This window comes from Poecilia reticulata, linkage group LG11 (genome assembly GCF_000633615.1).
Source record: "Poecilia reticulata strain Guanapo linkage group LG11, Guppy_female_1.0+MT, whole genome shotgun sequence".
NCBI lineage: Eukaryota > Metazoa > Chordata > Actinopteri > Cyprinodontiformes > Poeciliidae > Poecilia > Poecilia reticulata.
In genome coordinates this window covers 16,829,228-16,841,454 of record NC_024341.1, presented here as the reverse complement: position 1 = coordinate 16,841,454, position 12,227 = coordinate 16,829,228, and the positions used below count along the sequence as shown (strand labels likewise).

The window sequence follows — 12,227 nt, the reverse complement described above, 5'->3', positions numbered from 1 at the left end:
ATTGGTGAAATACTTTAATAAATTACATTGATTTCAGCATTAAATGGTTTAAATTTTATAAGAATTCCCACATGTAATATATGAATAATTTATAGACTCATGACACATCAATGTTCCATAAGAACATATTTATCACTTGTTTAGAAAGTAAATGAATAATTAAAAAGGTATATTATTTGCAATTTGGAAATAATGCATTTAGGAATTGAATAAATGTATGACCAACCATTATACACACGTTATTGAAATGTTAAAAACCTTATAAATGTTGATTTTTTTTTTCAGTAATCACACACAAAACTTTTAAGATCAATTGAGCCATTTCCCTCCCAGCAATATCTAGTTGTTGCTCAAAATGCACCTGAATCAGCTTTTTAAGCATTATTACTGCTGTGCTAATCATTGCCTAAAAAGAAAAACACACAAAGACAAATGGCTCCATAAAAAGCTTTATTACAGACAGCATCACACCAGAGCACTCGGCACACGACATGTTCCCAAATACATCTAGACAAAATAAATCTCCCCTCCAACAGCTGGGCCACTGCAGCTGGCTTTATTGCTGAAAGAGAAGGACAAAAAGTGTTTTTAAAAGAACATCCAGATAAGGAAAAACTCCTTCAAACGTTTTTTAAGCGAGTGAAAAATGAATTTAGTGACTAATCAGTCCTCCAGAGGCGTGCGCTCACCTTGGCCTTCTGGTTCTGGACGGGCAGATAGAGCTTGAACTCTGCAGGGAGCTCGTCCTCAGAGTAGAGTCTGTCTGAAAAATAAACCCTCCTGATACGACAGTTTGCATGAATCTGAGAAGAGAAGGAGTTGAAACGTCAGCGAGAGCAAGAAAAGCACAGACGAAGCGTGTCCAGTGCCAGCAGACGGCGGCGTGCTCGCCTGTACGCGCAGCGTCTCCGTGTAGTTGGTCCCGTATGCTCTCCTGGTGAAGTCCGACAGGTTGAACTGAATCTGGTTCCAGCCGTCGTCCAGCCTCATCGGCATGGTGCAGATGAACGGCTTCACCCGCGTTGTGCTCTGATAGTTGCTCGCCCGAAACCGCCGCCGGACGTTTTTATCGTCCAGCACCTGAGAGGATGTGAAAAAAAACAAACGTGAATCTCAGCCGCCGACGGATGTCGGCAGCACATGGAGGACCTCCGAATCTGTACCTGGACTTCAAACGTGAAGTATTTCCGTAGGTTCTTGATAATCATCACCAAAAAGGGAAGCTTGATCCCGAGAGTCTTCTTGGGATCAGCAGGACACGTTATGTAGGTGGTGCTGCATAGAGATCAGCAAGGATATTAAAACAAACACATGTAACTTCTGCTTTATTTTAGATTTTTCAACCTTTTCAGCACAATGTTGACATTAAGAAAATCAACCACTGAGGTAAACACTGACACCTATGGGTAGTTCAGAATCTCCATTTAAATTTTGGGACTGTGGGAGCAGATGTTCATAGACACAAGCAGTTTGGTTTAAGAACACCAAACTCTACAAGCACTGGAAAAGCATTTAAACGTAAACTCACCTCACGTTTGTTCCCTCAATCTCCAGCACGTTTGAATGGATGTCATTGTCAGCGACTCTTTTGATGTGACCGTTTCTCACCTGACGACACAAAGCAGCAGGTTGAACTCTTGCTTTCTGCCGACTGTTTCATCGATGAATCTTTTTTTTTTTGGTGTAATTCTGGAGCCTACTGAAGCTTTGTGAAGTGCGAAACAAAAGTTTAAATTGAACTTACACTCGATATTGAATCTTATACTTTCTTTTAATAATCAGTAAAATGTTATACTATAAATATAAAAACAAAAAGTGACAGCTGGTGGAGATACTGACAAGTAAAGCTGTTATCTAGTTTGGCCCTTCATAGCTTTTATGTTACCTTCTAAACTCCAAGCAACATCAATAAGTCCTTTCGGTTTTCCACAAATCTACAAAATTCACACAAAATCAACAACTCTCCTTTTTTTTTTTTGATTTTACTGCAAATTTGCTGAAAATTGGTCAAAAACATTGAGCTTGAGTGACCGCTGCCTCAGCCTTACTTGATGTCAAGTTATGGTCCGTCACTAATGCGGCGATTAATAAAAAGTCACATTCAACATCTTACATTAGTGCAAATAATGCAAACATTACTTGCAAATATTTCCAAACTATTACAACAAAACCTTACGTTTTGATTGCAAAAAAACACTAAAAGAAAGACAAAATCCTGGAGGAACAGCTATTTATTTATATTTTAACAGTTTAATTTGTTTTATCAATATATTCTGGGACAACAAGCCCTTTAAAAACATTCAGGTTTTTGAATGAATTTGACACCTCTGCATGATGCAAATGCATCAAACTAGAAACTCTCACCACTTTTGGTCTAAATAAATTAACTAAGAGAACTTTGATGTACACTTTTAAGTTTATGTTTAAAAAAAAACATATATCGGATATCATTTATTAGTTACGGACACACAGACATCTACCTCTGCCCGAAAACCTTCAGCTTTTTCTCTGCCTTTGGTGACATAGTGAGAATTAAAAATACAAATCTGAATCAACTGGTAGGACTTCCAGTTATCTGCATGAGGCAAGAAGAACTTGTTCCAACAAGGGCGTAATAAAAATGTATTATCTGAGCTTTACCAGGTTCTAAAATTACTTTCATCTATCACAATAAGTAAAAAACCCTATAAAAACTCCACAAAGACATCATTTATTAGCTACAGCATGAATGAAGCAAAAACATAAACGCCTGTGGTTGAGAAACTAAAGTGTTTTTGTCTATGACCGTCTCCATAGCAACGCATCGCAATCCAGCTGAACATCGTTGCTGTTTTGTTTTGTTTTTGTATGGTTTTTACATAGAGTAGATTTTTTTTGATCAAATCATTATAGATTGTATATCTTTCTACTTAAAAAAAATAGCAGCCTTAAACTGAAGGAGGGCCTAGTTTCTTATTAAAGACGCTTAAATCAGATAAACAAATGTCCAAGTTTTGGATTCAGATTTTTATCAAACGTTCCCAATCATTACTATTTTAATTATTTTAATGTCTGGTTAGAGTTCAGGAATAACTAATGTAACCAAGCTATTAGAAAAAAAAACGTGCGCACCAAAACGGTCGCTGTTTAAAGGTTTTGAAATTATTAAGTTAGGACAAAAGAGCTATCTAAACCAAATTGACAACTTAATAAAAGCACATGATACCAGGTAGCTTTAGCACTACTTAGCAGATGATGCTAATTTGAAATAAGCTCTCACCGACAGACAAAATCCAAATTATTACTTACTTTTTTGTCCCATATTTGAAGCGGTTTGCTTCCGATGCTGTATAATACAGATAAAAACCCGCTTTGAAAAGTGTTCTTGAACATTTTCTACGCCGTTAACACCCGTTTCCAGCGACGAGTTTGTTTACCAGCTTTGTTTCCGGTCCCCAATACAACGTGAAATAAGCTGTTCCGCTCTCAGATAAAACAAATATCGGTGTAACGTAAAATTACACTCGTAGTGGTATTGACTCGATAAAATACGCATATCCCAAAAGGGAAGTGTAAGACAACAGAGGTCAGCTTTTTGCAATTGTTTTGGTGCTGCTAGGGAACATTTCTTTATCGTGTTTAAACGGAGTTTTAAATGTTGACACAGTAACCAAGTCGTCATAGTAACCATAGAAGCGCTGAGTTGCAGTCTGGGTAGAAACGATACGTCAGCGCGTCCGCCATATTGTGAAGGTAAGTTTGTTGTAAAATCAAGGCAGGGGGACATTTCTTTATACCAGAAATAAAGAATTGAAAAGAAAAAACAACATTTTAATAGATAATCAAATGAATACAATTTATGCACGTATAAACTTTCACCTTTTTGGGAAAGCTTCAGAAACAGTAGAGTTTTCAGTCCATATTTTGAAACAGCCAGTGGTTTCTGCTCAGCTTGTTTTCTGCTGTTTCTCAAGACTCTGGCAGCAGTAGTTTGACAGCCCTGTTTTTATTTTTGTTCACTTTTGTCTTTCCAGAGACTTTTCTTTGTAATTTTTAAATAAAAATATTGAAAAATAAAAATGCATTCATCCTACTTGACAAACTTACAAATGAGCAAAATTGCTGACATTCATTTTTGACCTTTAACCCAGCCACCTCTATAAATAGATGTCCTAAACACAACTCTTAGTGCTCCTTTCAACCTACTAAATTTCACTGAAGTGCCAAGTGGGACATCCTTCCTTTCTGTCTGCAACACTTTAAACATCTTGCAAAGCTCTTGAAATTTTGAACATATTTAAAACAAGTCTTATCAAGAACTCACTGAGGTCTTTGTCACTGCCAGTGTAACATTGATCACATGTCCCCGATTTGTTTTAAAGAAAGTGAATTCAAACTGCCTGACCAACACAAAATCATAGCCCTATTTTAGTTTTTCTGTAGACTAAGTTTGATCATTAGCAATTCAAACAGTATTACTAAAGATATATTCTTTAAAGCCTGTGATGTCAGTAACATGTTACTTTCATGCTCAGTAAAGACTGAGCATGAAAGAGAACTAAACCCAACCATAGTTATTGTTTTAGTATAATGTAGAAAATATGTGACGTTAGTTACACAAAGAAAATACATTTTAACACTAGAATTTAATGTATATTGATTTTTGAGAATGTGTTCTTGCATCGTTTTAGCGTTACCATGGTTACCATAGACTCGTTTGTTGTGATCTGCCTGTGTTTATGCTGCTGTTTGTCATTTCCTGTTTCTACTACATTATTTATTTATAACAAACTGCCATATACAATGGCAGTCTGTTATACTGTTATTGCACGTTAATACAATGTATTAACGTGCAAAAAAGAACCTGCGGTGATCTGTATTTGTACATCTCTGTGTTTAATTTAATTTCAATAAAAAACCTGCTTAGTTACTTTCCAAATCAAGGAATCAGTAATCTAAGTTACTTTTTCAAAGTAACTATGCCATCACTGTTTGAAACACAGTTTGAGGTTCATTCTTTTTCTTTTCTGTTTTATTCCTTCATCCCCACTTCAGTCCTTTTCACATCGATGTTTCAGATATTCACAAAATGAATTATAAAGCGTGAGTGAGCTCATGATGACAGTGAGCTGAAAAGGAAGACTGGTATAAAGAGAAACATGGACAGAAAGTCCTGGTGAGGAGAATGTAAACTGAGGGAAATGGGTCAAGAGGAGGAGGATTGGAGTATTTGGCTGGAAAAAGAAGGAAGTCGCAGTTGGATAAATTCTACAACCCAGATCTTCATGTCTCTGAATTCTTCCTGTTGGCTCGAGTAAAATAATAAGAAAAAAAGAACGACATGAAGAAGAGGAGAAAGGTGGGAGGAAGCCGATGTTTGAGGGCTTTTGTCACCCTGTCGCTGCACTGAAGGTATGTTTGAGAAATGATAAACGTTGATCACTATGTGACGTTTGTTCTTTCAAACCTTTCCTAATTCCTTTTGTTTTTTATTATTTTAATTTGCAAAGGATTAAAACATTGCCTCTGTATTTTTATGATAGAAATGTGTATTAATAAAGGAAGTGTTTTCTTGTTGTGTTTGTTCATATTTTATCATGCAACAATCTTTATTGATCCCTTCCTGCTTTAGGATTAAATTAAATAGCATATTGATGCATTACTCTGTTAGTTATGGAGATATTGTGTTCATTCAACCCAGACACTCTACCTTTTTAAAAAATCTTTTAACTAATTTATTTATGATGGCGTTAACTTTTTCTGTTTTGCTGTGAACTCTATGAGCGGCTGCCAATCTTGGCTTGGATTCTCTTGCAAAAGAAATTGACCTGGTGAAATAAAGGTTAATAATAATTTAAGCATCCTCAAAACTCTCCCTCACTCGTCTGCTGCAGTTCTTGGTCTTTATGATGCTGATTGTGCCATAAACACATTCTAAATAATTTTACTGTGGAGACAAACGGCCGAGTTTAACTTGTAACAGTTTGTTTATATTTATATATATATATTTTTTTAAGTGATCCACAGTACACAATAAGTGGAAGATTTTAGAGCTTCCTGTCTTTTAAACCAGATGTGCTCCATTCATCATATTTTTGCAAAGAGAACAAATCTGTTCTTTTTTTTTTTAAATCTGTAAGGATCAGTCGTGTGGTAAACTCCAGGTCTGGCTCGGTTCAATTTAATCCAGCATGTTTTGTTTAAAGCGAGAGTAGTTCAGGTCGCGCTCTTCACTTTGTCAAAAGCGTCTCGTTCTTTCGGAGAGAGCAGGAAGATGGATTTCATCCTCTCTCCAGTGTGAGAGGGCGATGTTTATAAGACGAGGGGTTCTAATGTCTGGTCTGGTTTAAATTGAGCCTTTAGTAATTTAAACAGGACAGTATAAATCTGCCTCCAACACAGAGGTTTGGAAATAGCAACATTAGAAATTTCCATAAGAACCATAAAACATAAAAATGACACAAAGAACTAATTTATCTGCCGCTTTTTGCTTCCAGAACTAAATTTGTTTATTATTTCATTAAATCGACTGGACCAAAGAAGGATCAGAATATCAGTAGAAAAATATTATTCAATATTTTGGGAAAATAATAGAAAATTAGAATAAATCATACAAGCGACTTGAGCATATTAATATCTTTTATCTCTGAAATTGACCAGGACACTGAAGAACATAAATGAACTGATTTTCCATAGTTAAATACATCAAATAAGACACTTTAATTCATAGACTGCAAGTTTTCCAAAAGTTAAATTTACTAAAAGCAGTGTTTTGTTATTAATATAAGGTTTAAATGTTAATATAAAGCAGATAAATCAGAACAATGCACTAAAACATACTTGTTTTTCTTAGTTATATTGTAAAATGTATTGTATGTTGTTGTTTTTTTTGTTTTTTATGCTTATATTTATGTCCCTTTTGACACAATAGAAGAAAAAGTTCTGTATCTGTTGAAGGCTCTAAGACAAATACTTGATTAATAGACCGGGGTGTAAATAAAGCCCGGAGTCATTTAGTTGGTTTGCAGAATAAATTAGCACATTTGAGAAAAGTCATTTCAAATTGCCACATGTTTGTCATTTCTGTCCTCCTCTCCTCTCAGTTGTTGATCTTTTTGCGCCGATGGAGCTCCTCCTCGCCAACATCAGCTCCTCCAGGAGCACCGAGGCCCCTCAGCTGCTCCTCACCTCGTCCCAAACTAACTGCAGCACCTGGGATCCACAGTGGGGGGCGCTATATCTGAATAAGTTAACGCACCTGGACTTGCAGCTGTACCAGGACTTCTACTCTGTCTGGGTGTTTCTGATGGTGAGGTGATAAATGAGGCTTTCATCAATCATCTATGATTTTTATTTCCCCCCCCGCACCCCCCCAGTCATTTAGAAACATTCAGAAATAAACCCGATGCAGACGTTTACATCCGAGCCTCGTCTTTCCCTCCTTGCTGCAGGTTTGTAACTGTGCGATGCTGGTGGTTGGTGTCGTCCTCAACAGTCTGGCTCTGTTTGTTTTCTGCCGGACCTCCACTCGTTCCTCGGCCTCTGTGGTTTACACCATAAACCTGGCAGTCGCTGACCTGCTGGTGGCGCTGTCGCTGCCCGCCCGCATCGCCCTGTACCACAGCGGTGGCAGCTGCGTGGCCTGCTCCTACGTCCACACCTTCAGCTACTTTGTCAACATGTACTGCAGCATCCTGTTTCTCACCAGGTTAGGGGTCTTTACTAAAACTGAAAGCACAATGTTCTCTACAAAATAGCTATGGAAGAGTCAAACGTTTACCTTTGGGAGTAAATAGGTGGGGGTAAAACTACCGTATTTTCCAGACTATAGAGCGCACCGGACCGGGCTATAAGCCGCTGGTATCTCTCGGTTTTCCACAAGAAAATAAATCTGCTATTAATGACGCAGCCCTGCATCTCCAACGCCAAACCACACCGAGTTTACGTGCAGCGGCTCCATTTCCCTCCTGTACTGCCAGATCGACACTCCTAAACTTAAAAGCTGCATCATATGAACTTCTTTCCTTGATGAGGGGCTATGAGTTTGATAAAATTTCTCTGTCGTGCCTGCAGCTAGCATGTGCTTGTTGTAAATGAAATTTAGCACTTTCTTCTTTGATTTCCAATTTTGACTTCCAATGATTCACTTCCTGCTAAAGAGCCCCCCCTGGTGGTTGAAGAAAAATACTCAGAAAAGCCGCACCGGCTATAAGCCGCATGGTTCAAAGTGCGTAAAAAAAGTAGCTGCTTATAGTCCGAAAAATACGATAATAAAATGTGACGTTGATCTTCTCAGTATCTGTGTGGACCGATACCTCGCTGTCGTCCACGCCGCCAGCACTCTGCATCGATGGAGGACAACCGGAGCAGCCAAGTGCGTCAGCGCCGGCGTCTGGTTCATAGCAGTCGTGGTCACCTACTCTTTCCAGGTGAAGCTTCACACTTCACAGTCAAAGACAATAAAAATAGAGCATCATAGGTCGTCATTTCCCAAGTTGACAGATATCATGATGCAGAAAAAATGAAGAGTTTACTACACTGAACCCCAGTGAAAACCTCCTGCTTATTCCACCAAATATCGATTCTGAACTCTTACCGAGTTAAAACATCAGTGTTGTTGTTTCTAAATGAATATAAATTTGTTTTCTTTGCATTATGAGGTCTGAAAGTGCTGCATGTTTTTCATTATTTTGATAATTTCTCATTTTCTGGTAAATAAATACTAAATTTTTGCTTGTAATTTCAGAGACATGTTGTCAGTAGTTCGTAGAATAAAAGAATAATGCTCACTTTACGCAAACATTTACCTATAAAGAGTAAAATCAGAGAAACCGATCATTTTTCAGTGGTCTCTTAATTATTTTCCAGAGCTGTATATCTCTATTTAGCAGCTCATAAACCAGCTGTAAACAGAAATATGCTGATCATTGCATCTGTTTGTGTGATTACAAAAACCGAAGTTATAGTTTTTCTGGGTTTTCTGAGCGATTTTAAGCATAAAAATGTAAGAATAAAGAGTCTAAAATGTAACTTTAAAGCAATATCTGAATTCCACCATTATTTTTTTTATTTAAATGTTCATACAACATCACTCCTGATTTTGTAAATCTGTATAACTATTGTGCTGAACATTCAATAACTTTCATATTCCCAGTTAACACTATACTGTTTATTTTTAGCACCGCATAGACATAATAATAAACAACCAGCACAAATAATTTTGCATGTTTAATGCCTCATATGTATGGTGTTCAACTTCAAAGCGAGTATATAATTTAAAAATAGCAGGCGTTATAGATTGGGCCACTTTAGATAAAGGCTAAGAAAGAAACCGTATGCATTGCAGTATCTTCAATTAGCAACTGAAAAGCACAAAATACGAGCTAAACTAAATAAACAAAACTTCTGAAAGTGACTAACAAATCATTATGGGTGCATATCCTTTAGTTTATTATCCCTGCTGCCTCCAGTCCAGTTGTGATGTTTAATTTTAATTACAATAAAACTATGCAGTCTGCTGGGTTTCCTTAGATACACACTTTTGAATCAACTAGAATGTATTTATAACTGAATTCAAATGATAAATTTTTTTGGTAAGGTGCCTTGAGATGACTTTTGTTGTAAATTCACAAACTGAATTGAATTGAACAGCATGGCTGGATTTCTCTCTTCTTTTCCCTGCAGACCAGCGCGTTAAACTTCACCTCCTCCTGTGTGAGCCTCCCCACCCACTTCTACCTCACCGTTCTGGAGTTCCTCCTCCCCATGCTGGCCGTGGTGGGGTTCACCGTCCGCGTCGCCTGCTTCCTCTCCTCACGCCGCGGCCTGATTCCCCGGCACAGCAGGGCCAGGAGGAGCCGCGCCGTCCGGCTTTTGGCCGCCGTCCTGCTGGTTTTCACCATTTGCTTCACGCCGTTCCACCTCCGCCAGGTGCTGGTCTACTTCCAGGTGAGGCTGGCAGGAGGAAGCGGCGGGCAGCGCGGGGCGGGACACGTGCTGGCCTATCACCTCACGGTGAGCCTGAGCAGCCTCAACAGCTGCCTGGACCCGGTGGTGTACTGCTTCGTGACCGACAGCTTCAGGAGGATGTGGAGGACGAGGAGAAGGACGACGGGGGGGAGAGACTCGAACGTTTCGAGCGGCGCAGAAGGGGAGCAGACGTCGGTCAAGAAATGTCCGGGTACGGCCCTGGCGATAGCTCAGAGCGTGGCCACGCTCACCCTGAGCAGCACCGTGACCTCCGCAGCCAACGTGGAGCGGTCGGCGTAGAGAGACGGAGCTTTCCTCGCCAGAACCCCGGGAGGAAAAACCAATCCAGACTCAAAGAGGGAGACCAAGAGGACGTCATAATCACATGTTTTTAGGCTCATTCGCCTCTAAATGGTGCTTATTCTAGTATCAGCCATTATTTCAAATAAACACCAAAAGTTCCCCAGACGTTCACCACATTAAAACAGTACAAACAGAACATTTTCATGTGTTTAGAGAGCGTCTACTTAGATGAAAAAGCACTTTTAAAACGACGTGGGTTAGCTTTAAATAAATGACCTGAGGCTGGAGCAGAAGAAATGTTGAACCCGTCCGCGTTAACTGGCACAAACCCATAAAATAATCCATCTTTTGTCAAATCAGTAAGAAAAAACAAACACGTGGTTACAATCATATATTAAAATTAAAATTGATGTAAAAACACAAAAAGCATAAAATTATGGAAATAAAGTAAGAATAAAAATAGTTAATGTTGCTTTTGCTTTCATTTTATTTCAATGCTATCAGAAAAGCTTTTATTGTTTTCAGTTGCTAAACGTTTACTATAATGTGCACTGATCAGCTTTTACTTTTTTTTAATTTATTGCGTTGCTTTTTATGAAACATGCAACAAATAGTGAATAATAATTTCATTTATTTTAATTGGTTAAGCCATACTGCATTAATTTTAAACAACTATGTACAGCCAAGGCTGATTTCCATTGTTTTTCTCCTTACCAGATGATACAGGATGAATTACCTAAAAGTAATAAATAATAATAATAATAATAATAATAATAATAATAATAATAATAATAATCTGCCCAGGTTACCTCACTTCTCACCCAGTGATTTCTAAAGACTGGCACCAGTTAGTATCAATACTGGACATATTAACAACAGTTTTATACCATGAACAAAGTGTTGACATTTTAACTTAAACATTTAGTTTTGGATTGATTACCACTTGTTTTCTTGGTCATATTTTATTTCTACACTCTGTTTTATTACTTAAAAAAAAATAATTATTAATACATGTGTCACTGCTATGTAAACCTTAATGTCTCTCTCTCACACTGACACAGTTAGCATCAGCAGGAGCTACGATCACATGAAGAATCTGGGTCAAACATCCAAAACATGAGCTTCAGGTTCCCTCTCTGGTTTCTCTGCATGGAAAAAGCAGAGTGGACCGCCCACTGTGCTCGGGTTCTGAATCCGCAAAACAAGGTTTGTCTCGCTTTTCGTTTTCTTTCTCGAAATCATCACATTATCTCTGCTGAGTGTGTGTTTTTGTCGAGAAAAGGATGGAAATTGAAAGCGTAAGTCCTCGTGATGCAGACCAGCAGGTTTCTGAATCAGTAACTCGTCTAACAATTTGTTCAGTTCCTCTTCAATCCATAATTCTGAATTTGTGGAACATCAAATTTCCACAAATTTTGTCCTTTACGCTTTAAATAATCATCAAAACACAAATTCTCTTAACGTAGAATAGATCCAAAATACATTTATTCAATGTGGAGTTTAAAAATATGACATTTACTTATTGGTGACCTCATCACCTGCTTTCACCTAAATCTGATTGCCATTTCACAGGACACACGATGGAAACGGTGAAAATGAAGTTAATGATTTTTATTCCCACTTTATTAATGTTTTAGAAACTAAAGTAAGAACGTAGATCTTTGTATGCGTGGACCGGTGCGAAGGCTTTGCAGGATTGAAGCGAGACAGTCTGTGTCTGCTGTGGATCTTTGCATGTGATCGCTTTAGTTTTTGTTTTCACAGTTTGCGGACAGAAACTGGACCAAAACTGGGAAGTAGGTGGAAACCTTTGGCCATCTGTGAAGTTTATAGATAAAAATCTGCCTACATGCCCCAATTTTCAACTTCATGTGACATCAGTGTTATTATTCCTTTCCACTTCTCCGTTTTTGCTCATCACTCGTCTTGAGCTTTGGGGATTACAGGATAAGGCGTTATCGTGTTTTTAGTGCAAC

General features: G+C 38.1%; 2 protein-coding genes across 3 annotated transcripts; one reads left to right on the top strand and one right to left on the bottom strand.

The window, feature by feature from the left end:
* Window positions 1–433: 433 nt before the first annotated feature.
* Window positions 434–3,629, bottom strand: cfap20 (cilia and flagella associated protein 20). The gene is made up of 6 exons (XM_008422148.2): window positions 3,289–3,629; window positions 1,529–1,608; window positions 1,164–1,275; window positions 892–1,080; window positions 690–803; window positions 434–562 (listed from the first exon to the last, which is right to left on the bottom strand). The coding sequence occupies exons 1-6, from the start codon at window positions 3,370–3,372 to the stop codon at window positions 557–559; spliced, it is 585 nt and encodes a 194-aa protein (XP_008420370.1). The 5' UTR covers window positions 3,373–3,629; the 3' UTR covers window positions 434–556.
* Window positions 3,630–5,035: 1,406 nt separating this feature from the next.
* LOC103472473 (G-protein coupled receptor 20) lies at window positions 5,036–10,414 on the top strand. Of its 2 annotated transcripts, XM_017307340.1 has the most exons (4): window positions 5,036–5,391; window positions 7,083–7,687; window positions 8,276–8,408; window positions 9,664–10,414. In XM_017307340.1, the coding sequence occupies exons 2-4, from the start codon at window positions 7,446–7,448 to the stop codon at window positions 10,246–10,248; spliced, it is 960 nt and encodes a 319-aa protein (XP_017162829.1). In that variant the 5' UTR covers window positions 5,036–5,391; window positions 7,083–7,445; the 3' UTR covers window positions 10,249–10,414. The 2 variants fall into 2 exon arrangements, with proteins under 2 accessions (XP_017162829.1, XP_017162828.1); XM_017307339.1 differs by lacking the exon at window positions 5,036–5,391 and having other exon boundaries at window positions 6,356–7,687.
* The last annotated feature ends 1,813 nt before the right edge of the window (window positions 10,415–12,227 follow it).

Excerpts from the sequence above, each read along its gene's own strand:
- cfap20 (XM_008422148.2), bottom strand. The coding sequence starts at position 3,372 with ATGTTCAAGAACACTTTTCAAAGCGGGTTTTTATCTGTATTATACAGC. Across the intron at positions 1,276-1,528 it reads ATTGAGGGAACAAACGTGAG|CACCACCTACATAACGTGTC; the intron begins GTGAGTTTACGT and ends ATCTCTATGCAG. Across the intron at positions 804-891 it reads CGGAGACGCTGCGCGTACAG|ATTCATGCAAACTGTCGTAT; the intron begins GCGAGCACGCCG and ends TTCTCTTCTCAG.
- LOC103472473 (XM_017307340.1), top strand. The coding sequence starts at position 7,446 with ATGCTGGTGGTTGGTGTCGTCCTCAACAGTCTGGCTCTGTTTGTTTTC. Across the intron at positions 7,688-8,275 it reads AGCATCCTGTTTCTCACCAG|TATCTGTGTGGACCGATACC; the intron begins GTTAGGGGTCTT and ends TGATCTTCTCAG. Across the intron at positions 8,409-9,663 it reads TGGTCACCTACTCTTTCCAG|ACCAGCGCGTTAAACTTCAC; the intron begins GTGAAGCTTCAC and ends TTTTCCCTGCAG.